At 32.9% G+C, this 16,541-nt stretch overlaps 1 protein-coding gene across 1 annotated transcript; it reads right to left on the reverse strand.

The window, feature by feature from the left end:
* Positions 1–5,857: 5,857 nt before the first annotated feature.
* Positions 5,858–9,611, reverse strand: LOC116113643 (TMV resistance protein N-like). Its single transcript, XM_031399789.1, has 4 exons — positions 8,990–9,611; positions 7,458–8,238; positions 7,167–7,323; positions 5,858–5,992 (listed from the first exon to the last, which is right to left on the reverse strand). The coding sequence occupies exons 1-3, from the start codon at positions 9,472–9,474 to the stop codon at positions 7,282–7,284; spliced, it is 1,308 nt and encodes a 435-aa protein (XP_031255649.1). The 5' UTR covers positions 9,475–9,611; the 3' UTR covers positions 5,858–5,992; positions 7,167–7,281.
* Between the last annotated feature and the right edge of the window lie 6,930 nt (positions 9,612–16,541).

The raw sequence follows: 16,541 nt of genomic DNA on the forward strand, positions 1-16,541 counted from the left end.
TAAAAAAAAAAAAAAAAGAAAACCGGGCGTCTCTTACACTGGACAGGCCAAAGGAAGCAAACAAAGTAAAGCCTAAAAGCTAAGGATGTACAAAAACAAAGCTCGAACAAAAAGATCCAACAATTTACAAAGCAAAAACAAGCCCAAGCGAATGCCAGAACAGACCAGTCTTTTTAAACTTACACAACAGAAGCCCAAAGTCTCTCTATTCCTATTAGCAGCAAACAGATGATCCATTAACCCATCAATGATTTCTTCCTCAGACCTCCTATTGCCTTTGACATTATTATTATTAACAATCTCATTATTAAACTATGCTTTAATAAAACCTCTTATTAAATAAAATTATTGCAAGTATATTATTGAACAAATAATCACATACAAAGATTAATAGAATATTCATTAAAGCTTATTCAAAGTCTCCTAATAAAAACAAGTGTATAATTGCAAATTGTATTGCAACCTGACAGATCACTAAAGGAGGTCAAGTCGTGTTAATTGATTTTATGAATTGATGAGCCAACAATTCACTATTATTTTCTTTTGTATATATCATATCAATAATTGTAGAAATTGTAATATGACTTCCAAAAGAATAGAAATTTTGATTACTTTAAAATAGATAGATCATTGAGAAAGGTCAAACCGTATTATTTGATTTTATTAAAAAGAACTACCATAGAAGAAATATAAAAAATGAATGTCTAAGCAAGAGTGCACAACCACAAGAAACCTAATCTCTACAATCTTGTGATCCTATACAAAAAGCCAAGCAAGAGACTAACACCATAAAACTCTATCCATCTCTCCCAACGGCAGCAAAAAACAACAAAAAGATATGCACAAAGGGCAGCCTCACTTCCCACACCAAAGCCACAACTGAGACTGCAACTCTTCCACTGTCTATGCTTACAATGCAGCATATATATATATATCAACTGCAAGAAATCCATCCTGCCCAAGTTCCCATCCTTCATACATGGCACTACAAGGACTGCAGTATACTGGATGCATATCGAAACCCACAACTGCATACGAGACTGTTTAAAAACTATTTATTTTATAAATGTAATTTTTTCCAATATATTTTGAACTTTAATATTATAAATTTTATTTAAATTAGTTATTATATTATTACGAAATTTGAATATAATTATTTTGTTCAATCCAGTATGGTCCCAAACATAATACAGTATCCTATCACACACACATGTATATATTCAATCCAATAGAATCATTTTAGGACTTTCATGTCTACACATGTTTCTAAACCGCCCTTGGTCGGCAATTAAATGAGTTGAGCCGGCTGCGAGGACAGATTTGAGGAACAAATAAATGGTGCTGCTTATAATGGCACATGGAAATGATAGAGAGAATGGCAGTTGGTCTGGCATATCGCATGATTTTATTGCCATGATTTCTGATATGACTAACACAAAACAATAAAGATAATGAAGATAAACAAATTTTACTTCTTGTGAACACACTCAATCTTCTTGTTTCTTTATTGCACAACTTTGTCTTATGCTTTAGAGTGGCAATGTTTATTATGCAGTTCTTCTCACATTGATCAAATCTTGTTTCAGTCGTTGGAGATGTGAGAGGGAGGGGCTTAATGGTGGGGGTAGAATTAGCAACTGACAGGAACGAGAACACACGTGCCAAGGCCAAAACTGTAGTCTTTTTTGAGAAACTCCGAAGTACAAAATACTTACTCTCCTCTTCAGAGAAAAGCTTTTCATCCTCATTTTTTCATTATGAAACTCTCGCTGCAATTGCAGAGCTTGGTGTTCTTGTTGAGAAAGGTGGACTACATGGAAAGTTACCATTTTTTTATCAGATCCAACAGTGATATTGGAATTAAAGCTGTAAACCCTTGGAGATTTTCCTTATGTACCTAAACTTCAGGTTATCAGACATCCCTAGTATCAGCAATTAGCAGTTTATATGATCGGGTATAGTATTAACGATATACTGAAAAACAAATCTAAGTATGCAAACATGTAGACAAAAATCAGCCTCAGAAGGCAAAAGTTCAAGAAAAGTTCAACAATGAACTTAGCAGTATCCTTAATGAAACACATAATTAAATAGTAGTTCGGCAACATAAACCAATTCCAGAGATGAAAATCCAGAGAACATCGAGATGACAGTAAAGGAAATATGCGTCCACGTGCCAAGTTGCCAGCCAAATTATTAGCATGGGCGGGGATCAAGCCAGCCTGAAAGCACAATGAATAGCATTAAAAAAGAGGCACTTCAACAATTCTGAAAGAGAACTGCAGGGCATGAATATAAAAACAGAGTTTCAAAAACTGAAGAGAATAAAAAAGAGGCACTTCAACAATTCTGGAACAGAGAACTGCAGAGCATACAACATGAATATAAACTGCAGAAAGTTAGCTGAGTAGCTTCAGAAGGCAAACAAGATTAGGCATATCCTGAAGATCGGGCAGAAATGGAGTAAAAAGCCTTGAATTCCCCTGGAGGGTTTCCTACTGAAGCAACAACAATCCTGCTATCCCGAATTAGCACAAGCATCGCCCATCAGCTTACTGTTGGAGAGACGTAAGGACATAAAAAGGGAATCCTTTTTCTGTCATAAAATTTACCTCCAAATTTTCCCAAGACTAGCGACCAAGTTAGCTTTCAGATCTAATGGAGTGGGTTATCTTCGAGAAATTGACAGTAAAATGCCAACGAATATGAACCCTCATTATGACCAAATATGATTAAAACCAAAAAGCCATGGCTAAATTAAGTAACACATAAATACAAATAACAATCAACAAAATCTATAGCTAAACACTCCAGATTATTATTGTTAACAAAATTTATTAGAGTATGAGAAGTATCCAATACTGAAAAGACTTAAAATGAAGATTTGACAAATAAATATCACATTAAATAAATAAAATTGAATTCAATGTTTGAGTCCACTTAGTGTAGCCTTTTCATATGCAGTCATCATCTGAGCCATTTATAGATTTCAATCTCTGGTCTTTGTCCACTCTTGCATCTATTCTCAAATCATTATCTTCGGCGTACAACAATCTGACTCCACACTTTTTCAACTTGAACGGAGGAGAACTATTATCAACTGAGAACTTAATGAGGCCCTCACTATTTAAACTGAGTGGAAGCAATTCAGAGGGCATAATTCCATAATCATATCCTATGAATGCATGATCTGAATCTGATTCAATAACCACTAGGCCTGAAAAACCATTACAGAGTGGGCCACAGAAAACAAGCTTCTCGTTAATAGAAAGATTAAATCGAACTTCGAAAGCATTGTCGACCCACCTTCCTGTGTGTGGAGATGATATAACAGCGCACACGGCAAAACCAATTAAGTTATCGTTGAGGCAACCTGGTGGAAGCTTTATAAAATTTTCACTACTTATAAAGTTAAACCAGTCTGAAATATCTCTTCCGGGGTAAAGTATACAACCACGTAGAACGATTTCCGGTCCCCATAACTGCTCGAATCCTCTTTCCTGTACCAAGAAAATCATCAAATTGCAATCTCCCTTTTATATATATGTACATATGGAGAGAGACACAATATGGGTGTGATTGTACTGGATAAAACAAGTGGGTGCAAACATAGATTTGAGAGTAAGCCTTTCACAATCTCCAAATCTGTTTTTCTGGGAAAAAGAAAATAGATTCCCTATTTTTATATAATGAATTTTGATATATCATATATAATATGTGAAAATTGTAATAGACTTCCAAAGAATAGAAATTTTGATACTTTAAAATTGATAGATCATGAGAGGTCAAACCGTATTATTTGGTTGTATTAAAAAGAGCTACATAGAAAAATATAAAAAATGAATGTCTAAGCAAGAGTGCACAACCACAAGAAACCTAATCTCTACAATCTTGTGATCCTATACAAAAAGCCAAGCAAGAGACTAACACCATAAAACTCTGTCCATCTCTCCCAACGGCAGCAAAAAACAACAAAAAAGATATGCACAAAGGGCAGCCTCACTCCCACACCAAAGCCACAACTGAGACTGCAACTCTTCCACTGTCTATGCTTACAATGCAGCATTATATATATATATCAACTGCAAGAAATCCATCTGCCCAAGTTCCCATCTTCATACATGGCACTACAAGGACTGCAGTATACTGGATGCTATCGAAACCCACAACTGCATACAAGATGTTTAAAAACTATTTATTTTATAAAGTAATTTTTTCCATATATTTTGAACTTTAATATTATAAATTTTATTTAAATTAGTTATTATATTATTACGAAATTTGAATATAATTATTTGTTCAATCCAGTATGGTCCCAAACATAATAAGTATCCTATCACACCACATGTAAAAAAAAAAAATTTGAAATTGATGATAAAATTTGTACAAATGGAAGCTTTTTTAACATACTCCTAAAAATTCTTGAATGTTTGGTTGATTTACGGCGAATGGCAGCGGAGATTTAGGACTTAGGGTTAATGAAAAATCGCAAATGGGTTTTACTTTTTCAGTTTTTGTTTCAGCTTTGATTGAAAAATTGAAATGGGTTCTGCACTTCTGCGTTTTTGTCTATATGGGTGCTATTTGCAATTTTAACAACCTTAAAATAAAAAAGTTTTGAAATCTTGCAAATTGCCCCCTAAGATCATTTAAGCTCACGAGCCTGACGAGCTAAGCTCGGCCCGAATCGAACTCGACTCGTTACTATTCACGAGCTGCTCGAGCTCAAACTCGACTCGACTAATTTCGAGTCGAGCTCGAGCTTGGGACTAGCCGAGCTCGAGTAGCTCGCGAGCTACTCGGCTCGCGGCTCATCCCTAGATAGATCACTAAAGACGGTCAAGTCAAGTCATGATATGGTTGTAATACTTTGAGGTAGATAGATAAATCACTAAAGGAGCAATCAAACCCTGTTATTTGCTTTATAACACTTTTTTTTTTCTCAAATTGTTATAATATTCTAATCAACAATATATTAAATTATTGGAAGTTAAGGAAATACTATATTCAATAATTAAATTGTAATGGCCTGCTATTAAAGTATTAGTAATATGATGACATCTTTTAAAAAAATAATAATAATAATCCAAAATGCATCTTCTTGTGAAAAAAGTAAAAACCTTTTTTTTTTCCGTAAACCCAATAATTGTATTTTAAAAAAAAAAAAAACCCGAAAGAATACAGAGGAAAGGACGAACCACCCCACTGACCCCCCCGGGCATCTCTTACACTGGACAGGCCCAAGGAAGCAAACAAAGTAAAAGCCTAAAAGCTAGGGATGTACAAAAACAAAGCTCGAACAAAAAGATCCAACAATTTACAAAGCAAAAACAAGCCCAAGCCTAAGCCAATGCCAGAACAGACCAGTCTTTTTAAACTTACACAACAGAAGCCCAAAGTCTCTCTTTTCCTATTAGTAGCAAACAGATGATCCATTAACCCATCAATGATTTCTTCCTCAGACCTCCTATTGCCTTTGACATTATTATTATTAACAATCTCATTCTTAAACTATGCTTTAATAAAACCTCTTATTAAATAAAATTATTGCAAGTATATTATTAAACAAATAATCACATGCAAAGATCAATGGAATATTCACTAAAGCTTATTCAAAGTCTCCTAATAAAAACAAGTATATAATTGCAAATTGTATTGCAACATGACAGATCATTAAAGGAGGTTAAGTCGTGTTAATTGATTTTAAGAATTGATGAGCCAATAATTCACCATTCTTTTCTTTNTCATGCTCGGAGCTATTATTTTCAAAGAACTTCCATAAAAACCATTCAAAACAAGGCTTGAATATGTTAAGGCACAGCAAACAAGAATCAGATTCAACGACTTCCAAACCAGGCACCTTCTTATCATACTCGCAGCCATCAACTTCCAAGAATTTTAGATTTTGCATGTTCTTGAAATCTTCAAGCTTTAAATGTGACTCCGATACTTTAGACATATTCAAGCGCATGCTTCGAATTACTTCAGTCCCCTAATAATCAACAGCAGATATATTGATGATAAGTTAGTATGAAATTGCTTAATTACATAAATTGTTAAGTAATTAACTCTCATACAATACATTATATCTTCAAATTTCTTTTTAAAATACATAAATATAAGACATGTCTCATTCCCACCCAATCACTTTACCAATTGAGTAAGTTACCAATGATAACTATGATGAATATTCTGCAAGCTAATATTTTATTACATCTCATATGTAAAGTAGAAATAATAAAAATTAAAGCCTTTGGCGCTGACCTTATTTTCAGTAAGTACTTTCAAGATATCCTCATGATCCCACAACCAACGACGTTTGCCAAGATCATCAATTGATTCTTGCCAAACAATTTCTCTACCCATTTCTTCAAGCAAATCATGCATTGTGATGGTGTTGTTGACCGATATAGTTATGAGACACCTTTCAATGAGAACTTTTATATAAATATGCGAGTCGAAATTACGGGCATTCAAAATTGTTTCTGTAAGACCTCTTTCATGCCCTTTAAAGACACATGCGATATCTAAAAAAACAACCTTCTGATTTTCACTCAATCCCTCATAACTTACTTTTAACACCTTATGGATTTTCATATGATCATTGATGTTCACGTTTACTAGTGCACTTTCCCATTCTTTCTTTGTTCTTTTGAATAGAAAAGAACCTAAAACTTTAAGAGCAAGTGGAACACCATCAGCATATGATAGCACCCTTTCAGCTAGCTTCAGAAAATCTTCTGGTGGACACTTTTGTCTAAAGGCATGTCGACTAAACAATTGGAGAGCTGCATCATTGGATAATATTTTAGTCTCATATATGTCATCCTCATCACAGTCACAATTTTTTAATACTTGTCTATCCCTTGTTGTAATGATAATTCGACTTCCTAAACCCAAGTACTTAAAATCTCCAATTAAAGGTTCTATTTGTTCTAAATCTGTCACATCATCTAACACAATAAGAACTTTCATACGTCNAATCCATTATCTTTTCAAATTTCTTTTCAAAATACATTAACATAAGACATGCCTCATTCCCACCCAATCACTTTACCAATTGAGTAAGTTCCCAATGATAACTGTGATGAATATTCTGCAAGCTAATATTTTATAATATCTCATATATAAAATAGAAAAAAAAAATTAAAGCCTTTGGATCGCACCTTATTTTTGGTCAATACTTTCAAGATATCCTCATGATCCCACAACCGACTACGTTGGCCAGGATCATAAATTGATTCTCGCCGAACAATTTCTCTACCCATTTCTTGAAACAAATCATGCATTGTGATGATGTTGTCCGATGTAGTTATGAGACACCTTTCAATGAGAACATTTACATAAATATGGGCATTCAAGATTGCTTCTATAAGATCTCTTTCATACCCTTTAAAAAAACATGCAATGTCTAAAAATACAACCTTCTGATTTTCACTCAATCCATCATAACTTACTTTTAACACCTCCTGGATGTCCCTATGATCATTGATGTTCAAGTTTACTAGTTGACTTTCCCATTTTTTCTTTGTTCTTTTGAATAGAAAAGAACCTAAAACTTTAAGAGCAAGTGGAACACCATTAGCATATGATAACACCCTTCCAGCTAGCTTCCTAAAATCTTTTGGTGGACGCTCTTGTCTAAAGGCATGTCGACTAAACAATTGGAGAGCTGCATCATCAGATAATATTTTAGTCTCATATATGCCATCCATGTGACAATTTTCTAATACTTGTTTATCCCTTGTTGTTATGATAATTCGACTTCCTAAACCCAAGTACTTAAAATCTCCAATTAAAGATTCTATTTGTTTTAAATTTGTCACATCATCTAACACAATGAAAACTTTCACACGGCCAAGCCTTCTTATGGTGGAGGGGGATCCTATATTAGCATTTTTATCCCCTAAAATTTTACAAATAATTTGCTGTTGCAAGCCAGTTAGTCCCTTGTTTTTCTCTGATTCTTCTCTAATATTTTCAAAGAAGTAAGAGCTTTCAAAATGTCTATTTTCAGAGATTTTATTGAATATGGCCCTGGCAAGAGTAGTCTTCCCTATTCCACCAGCACCCCAAATTCCTATCTTGCGAACACCAGCAAACCCAATGCGTAATAGCCCTTCAATATCCTTGATTCTTGAATCCACTCCAACTAGGTTTTCATCGATTAAAGGAGAGGCATTATTCAATCTCATCAAAACAGCTTTGACAACTTCTTGTACAAGTTCAAACTCAGACCTAACAAATATGAAAAAAAAAAAAAAAAAGAGACAAAAAAAGAACAAAACTCAAATTAAATAAATCACAAAGAAAAGTTACAAAACATATATTCCAATAAATGAATCTCAATGAAGGTCATAAAAACAGGGAAGGGCAAATATTCCATCCTAGGATGTGAGACCAATGGCACTAAAATTTGGAGATCAATAGATTTTGAACATTTGCATATTCCTTAACAATACATTAATTACTTTGAAGTATTTATATATATGCCATATCTCAATGCAAAAAACAACAATAAAAGTTATGCTACTCGATGATCTCTCGAATAAGGAATATCAAGCTCAAATTACATAAAAAAAAAACAAACAAAAAACCTTACAAGATTGCATGAAAATCACTTTCTTTTAACTTCAAATTATTGGTTCTCATTATCTTTTTTCTTTTTTCTTTCCAAGTAGATCAAAAGGACTTTAATCTTTCGACTACGACCATCTCCTCAGTCTAATAATCTAACTTATATATAATTAACAAAATATTAAATAGTTCAATCAATGATTAATGCTAAATTAATTAAACCGAAAAATCCAATCTATAAATTTAATAATATGATTGTGCACAGTTTGTTCATTTTTTTGTAATTATATGTTCAATCAATAATATTGTCGTTGTTTCTTCTAAGAAAATAAGTCAAATGAAAAACAAAAAATGAGAGGAAAGGAAAAGTATCATGCATACAAAAGACATAATAATAGCTATTAACAGTGACCTGATGACATTTGAATCAAAGCCAGATAGATCGGCAGCTTTTTTCAGAGCAGCCCTCCATCTCTGTAACATTTCCTGCCTACCCTTAAACCGCTCTTCATGCTTAGCAAATGCATCCCCAAAAGTCCCATTCTGACTCCTGGCATCTGAGGGATCTATATTATGGAAGACTGGCATTACAATCTGACCATACTTGTCCATGCATTCAAGAATCTTTTCAAGTTCTTCAAGGCACCATCTCGAAGAAGCATACCCTTGCGAGAAAATGATCAACGATATCTTTGATTGCTCAATTGCATTCAAAAGAGATGGAGAAATTTGCTCCCCTCTTTCAAGCTCTTCATCATCCATGAATGCATTGATCTGTTTTTGACACAAGGCAGCATACAGATGGGAAGTAAAATTATAGCGGGTATCCGCACCTCTGAAACTAAGAAAAACATCATACTTTTCCTGAGGAGAAGCGGAAGAAGAAGCAACCGCCATTAAGTTCCAGTGATGAGAATTACTTACATTAACAAAAAAATAAAGAGTTAAACCAGCACATCGTATACTTGAGTCTTTCCATCTCTAAGCATTTAAACTTTATCTCCTTTCCTGGAAGATGCCTTTGCCTTTTGCATAAAGAGTTAAACGCATAATTGCAACCCCAAAAACAACCAATAAGCCATTCACATCTGGTGTGATTCTGACACAAATTCATTAATTCCCACACAGGAAATGTCCTAGAAGTTTCCAAATCATCACAATTCCTAATCTACCCTTCTACATTTCTGGTTTCATCAGTGAAAATTCCCCGGAAGATGCTCCCCTTTTTCTCATTTTTCTTGACTTATTGGGCCGTGACCATTGGGTGTGATTGTGACACTAGTTCAACATAAAAACCTCATGAAATTTCATTCACACCTATTTTTACTAAATTTCTTTGAAATTGTCTCAATGAATTGCTTTTCCTTGAAGTAAAGTGACGGAAAAGTGTGTTCCTCTTTCTACTCTTTCCCTTTAAAAGTCTTTCTATAATAAATTGATTCAATTTCTTTGAATTAGCATATCCATTGCTTTATGTTCCAATTAGGAGTGTTCAAAAAAATGTAAAAACCGAACTGAACAGTTAATCGAACCGCTAATAGAACCGAAAACCGGTTAACTGAAAAAATGGTTCGATTACGGTTCAAAAAATTAAAAAATCTGAATTTTCGATTCGGTTACCGGTTCGGGAGAAATTAGAAACGGTTTTTCAAATATATATATATTAAATAAATAAATAATAACCTAAACTAAAATAAATCACTAATTCAATCAATCTAAAATCCCAACCCAAATTTTTTTTCTTAGTTCCCAATGTATTGTCTATATTTACAATTTAATTTAGGACAAAATTTAAAAAAAAAAAGTGGGAAAACTGGTTGAAAACCGGTTTTTCCTAAAACCGGTTCGGTTTCGTTAGAAAATTTTCCCGAACTGAAAATCTGGTTCGGTTCGGTTAACCGCTTTTGAACACCCCTAGTTCCAATACCCATAATTTGTGCTTCTTTAGTCATTCATCCCAAAAAAGCCCATATCAATCACACCCTACATAAAACCTACTCTTACGAACACTACTCTACTTAGAACATAACAGAACAAAACACCATTATAATAGTAGGTTACAATAGTATTAAATAGCAATTAACATTATTTAACTATCCAAAAAACCAAACATCGCCTACATTAACATAGCAGTAGCTTCATCCAACATACATAATTAAATTGTATTCCGACATGATCATCCGATTGCCTGGAATAAAATGTAAGAGAAATTTCAAAATGACAACTATTGTGGTGTATATATAAAATCCCTAACTGGGTTAAATACAATTATATAATTTTTATTTGTTTAACCATTAATCACTTTTTGCAAAGGAACTAAAAAAAGGATTTATAAATCATAAGTGCAAGTGGGAAGCTAATAAAAATTACAGTTAATTATACTAATTTCCTTGTGGTTTTAGAAATAACAATTTACCTCCTATAATTAGTGTTTTAATATAGTTTTTATCACCTAAGTAACACATATTACCATTAATCCCGCTAAATTAAACACCAAAAGCTCCAACCGATGATGACAACTGAAAAATTGTTACTACAAATACCTTGTGAGGAAATTTCAAGAGTCCTCAAGGTGAATTTTATTAAATCCAAAATAAATTATAACATTATGGTTGTGAGACTATCTAATTAAAAATAAGGGTTTAAACCAATTACCTCCCTTGTGGTTTTCAAAATTGACAAGTTGGTCCCTATGTTATGCGAATTATCCAACCACCTTCCTGCCATTAGTTTTTTCCATTAAATCAAACTGTTCATTGATTTTGACCACTAAATGACAATATTATCCTAAATTGTTTTTTTTTTTAATTCAAAAGAAGAGCCTAAAAATTATGTTAAATTAATAAAATATATATATAATCATTAAAAAAAACCCAAAAGTCTTAAAATTATGTTAAATTCAAAGAAAAAAAAGGAGGGAGGGGGGGTGGGTTTAAATAATTAAAAAACCAACCAAGTTAAAAAATTTCTTAAAATTTATATTAATTTTTGGCCTTTTAAATTGTTCTTAAAAACTTTATGTTGTAGGTAATTTTATTGAATTTTTTATGTTAAGTTATTTAAAAGTAAAGATATTTTTGTTAATTTTGTGGAAACTCAGTCTCAGGGGTAATTTGGTCATTGCATAAATCAATTTGCCACCTCCCTGCAACCATATCCCACCCACTAGCAATGAAATTTGAATCTTACAATACAGAGCCAATATTAACAACGGCAAAAATCAATCAAAATAAATAAAGAATTAATAGATTAAAAGCCAATAACAGTAAATTGGGTTTTACATATCCAGCCATCACCCTTGCTTTTTCTCATAGATTAGGCATGTGAAAAAAGTGAACAAATGGAGATTCATGATTGATAATGTGATTAAAAATAATACAAATTGACGCCAACGACCAGTTCATCCACCCCATTTCCCCATCGTTTAAGTGCCTCTCTCACTACTGATGAGAGTCGTTATGTTTTGCAATTCCACCAGACTGATTCGACTCTCCGATCCATCACTTGACCATGTCACGTGCTCATCACGTTTTATGATGAGTCGAAAAACATTTTAAACTTCTAGGTTTGGTAATAGTATGATTAGGGTGTTCAAAACCGATTAACCGATTTTGTGAACTGAACCAGTTTTTCGATTCAAAAATTTTCCTAAACTGAAACCCAACCAATTAAGGGGAAAACTGGTTTTGAACACCATAAAACCAGTTCTGAACCAGTTTTAATTTAATATTTTATATATTTTTATAATAAACCGATTTATAAACAAATTTTGGTTAACCACTTCTTACATTCTCATAAACTGGGAACCAAATGGAAAAATCAGTTTTTGTATTTCTTTGAACCAAAACCGAACCGATTTTTCAGATAACTGGAAAACCGATTCGGTTCGATTTCTGTATTTTTTTCAAACACCCCTAAGTATGATAGGTCCCAAGGTTCTACCACATGTGTCTTTTTACAACAATCAATAACGGGTTTTTGTTACAATAGATTGCTGCAATAAGACAACAACATGAAACTTGTAAAACAAAAACGTAAAACTTGTGATATGCACTTTTACATGGTATTATATAGCCACATCATAGCCATAGAAAGAGCAAACTAATTAAGCAAATACAAGAAAACAAAGCAGCCTTAGAAGGCAAAAATATCCGGAAAAGCCCAGAAAAAAAACAACCAGAGTTTCACACAGAAAATAAATACCCTAAATAGTAGCAGCTTACAACAGTAGAAAGAGCAACCAACATCATTTCACTGCCAAGAAAACCAAATATCACCAACTATTAGATAGTAATTATGTTGAATCACAACACAGAAAGCATCCGGCAGTAAAAGATTATATAGCAGTAGCCTTCATCTAACATATCTAATTAAATATTTCAGCAACATAATCCGAATTCCAGGGAAGAAAATCCAGAGAATTTCAGAATGACATCCATCACAATATGTGTCCACTGGCCAGCGAAAAGTTATCGTTATGTGTGCACCAGAGACCAAGCAAGACTGACAATCACTGTCAATTTGCGATTCTGAACAAAGCAGTGGTATTGTCTTCCATTGTTTGGTCAGCTTGAACTTCTTTCATTACTTGGTTGCAAACTGACTAGCATCAGAAAGAGAAATTACACAATTCAGGAATTGAAGAATAATTCATAAAAGATTGTGCGACCTGATGTAACACAATATGCATGGATGGGCTGCTGCCTCAATTTGGCCTTTTATCCTTGTCAGAGGAGAAATTATCAAATTCCCTCCACTTTGAGGCAATGAGTTTTTTATTTGAAAAAAAAAAAAAGACATGCTTCACCAATGAATGCTTGATATTAAGTAATAATAGCACTTCAAATTGCAAAACCTAGAGGGCCTGGCATGGATTCACCCAAATAAAGTAATGCAAAACAAGACAAAACCAAATATAATGACCAATAAAATTGCAGAAAGCTAGCTTCAGAAGGCAACAAAAAGTAACACTCCCTTGAAACCATTGAACTATTATGCAGGAACCACAACAACTATACAGAATACCATAGAGAGTTCCAAGATTTCGCATATTCTAATCAAATGCAACAAGAAACCCCTAATGATGGATTGCAAAGCCTTGAATTTCTAACACACGTTGTGCAGAATTTGCATAAGTCATTTTTTCACATTTTACCATTGAAGATATGGGGATGTAAAAGGTTATCCTATCAACTTGTTCCAACCTGCATATAAGCTCATGTTTTGAACTTAAGTTACCTTTTTATAAGAGATTTCAACCTCCAAGTTTCACTCAAGTGATACTCACTTCTTTTAGGACCCCAAGCCTGTGTCAGTTCCATTCAGTAACAAATTTGGAAAACGTAAAATACAATCAACATCTTACATCAATAATACAATAAAAACATAATGGCCTAGCCCTGCATTATTTCTACAAGTGAAAAACATTGCCATCATTCCTGCATTATGACTTGAGATCATTGTATCATTTTCTTTTGGAACAAAAGTCATATTTACGTGAAATTTTTTAATTAGGCTTCTCCAAAGTTTAAAATATTAATAATAATTCGGTGATTTTCATGGAGCTTATTGAAAATCCTTAAACCAATTAAATCATATAGGACATGTTTAATTCTTCACCCATAAATCATACAGGCAGATAACAAGGTTAAAATGCATTTTAAAACTGAAATGCATGGCTAAGTAATACTAATGCAATTATAAAAAGTTTAATAGAGTATGAGAAACATCAACACTGGAAAGAGTTGTGACAAGATTTAACAAGTAATGATTTCCTACATAAGTAAATTGACTTCAATGTTTGAGTCCACTTACTAAACATTATATAGCCTAATTAAAACATCCATAAAAAACTGAACTAGTAGTTTGCTATCGTGACATCATATTTAAACATTAACACAGGATCAGCCCTCCAAAACAAAAAAGTTTAAAGATTGTCACTGAAACTCGATATCTTTCATGTATCCACTATATCTTTAACATTTCTCTCCAAACCCTCAATGCCAAGAACTTATCACTTGTTTTAACTTCATATTATTGGTTCTATTGTTTTTTTTTTTTCCTTTCCAAAGAGACCAAGAGACATTGATTTGTTAGACAACATGATTTTCTCATTGTAAAGTAATAATCTAAGAGTATATGGCTTGTTTTAATATAAAATATATTTTTCCATACATCAGCTACAATATTTCTATTTAACATCACATGTGGATACATTGAGTGATACACAATTAACAAATATTAAGTAGTTCAACCAATGATTAATGCTAAATTGACATGAAGAATCAAATAAGTCAAATGAGTTAAATGAAAAACAAAAATCAGCAGAAAATAAAAGTATTAACAGTTACGCTGATACATTTGAATCAAAGCCAGAGATTGGCAGCTTCTCTCAAAGCAGTCTTCTATCTCTGCAATGTTTCTTGCGAACCCTGAAACGTTTTTCAAGCTTAGTAAATGCATCCCCAAAAGTCCCAATCTGATTCCCTACATCTGATGGGTATACACCATAGAAAACAGGATTACAATCTTACCATAACTGTTCTTGCATTCAAGGATCTTACAAGTTCTTCAAGGCACCATAACAAAGAAGAATACTCTTTTGAGAAAATGATCAAGGAAATCTTTGACCGTTCAATTGCATTAAAAAGAGATGGAGAATTTGATCCCCTCTTTTAAACTCGTCATCAATGAATGTATTGATCATTTTTTGCACAATGCGCATACAAATGGCTAGTAAAATATTGTGGAGAGGACGAAGAAAAACATCATACTTTTCTTTGGGAAGAGGAGAAGAAGCAACAGCCATTAACTTACAGGATGAGAATTACTTCATTAACAAAAACATAAAGAGCTAAACCAAGACATCATATATTGAGTCTTTGCATCAATCTCTAAGCATTTCAAATTATCTCCTTTCCTGAAATGCCTTTCACATCTGGTGTGAAGGCAACCCAACAAACCACTAATAAGCCATTCATCTCTGGTGTGGTTGTGACACAAATTCATTAATTCACACACAGAAATTCCTCAGCAAGGGTTCACGTTTACCTCTCCTTACACCCAAAGTTTCCAAATCTACAATTTTGTTATTCTTAATATACCTTCTACATTGCCCACTATTTGCTGTTAGCTTTGTCCCTCTCATCAAATTGAAATGGAGCTCAACTTTCAAACATGCAACAAATTTTGAAACTGGGTTTCCACTAGAAGTTTTAATTGAAATTAAGAATAAATCTAATGAAGATGTATTTTTACATTTCTGTCATGACAATCGAACGATTCTATTTTCGCTTTTGTAATTTGGTCCTTCATTGTGGACAAAGTTCTGGAATAGTTTTAGGAATCAATCACTAGAAATTTTAACATTTTTTTTTTCTCCATCATATATAACAGGATAAGGGAAAAGATGCTTATACGTAATCAGAACTCTAATAGATGCTTGTTTTACATTTTCACATAATTTAACTAAAACATAATTCATTGACAATATAATGCTAAATGTATTAGTTAATTAATTAATAATTAAATTTTATTTTATTTCTAATTGACTTGCCCCAGTTAACTTAATCCTATGGGATTGGCACTAACACCCAACCACTGCTTCATATTTTTCACTTGGTAACTAGTTGACTTCTAATAAATTGTTGAACTAATATTTTAGAAGGATTAGGTTCTGAATTCTTATTCATGTTCTTAATATGATTTAGTTTTTTAGTCTTTAATTACTGATTTTCGGCCACTTGACCTTCTTCATTCACATTAATTAGTCATATGACATGATGTCGCAAAACAAAAAAAAGGGAAACATTAATTTGACTAGTATCAATTTAAAACTCAATCAAACATCCACAATAAGAACGGATTAAATTAAAATTAATACTTTATTTCCAATTGACTTCTCCTTGATTGACAGTTATGAATACGCCAACCCAACCAGAATATGAATAGAAATAATAATTAAT

Source organism: Pistacia vera, unplaced genomic scaffold (genome assembly GCF_008641045.1).
Source record: "Pistacia vera cultivar Batoury unplaced genomic scaffold, PisVer_v2 Contig687, whole genome shotgun sequence".
Taxonomy (NCBI): domain Eukaryota; kingdom Viridiplantae; phylum Streptophyta; class Magnoliopsida; order Sapindales; family Anacardiaceae; genus Pistacia; species Pistacia vera.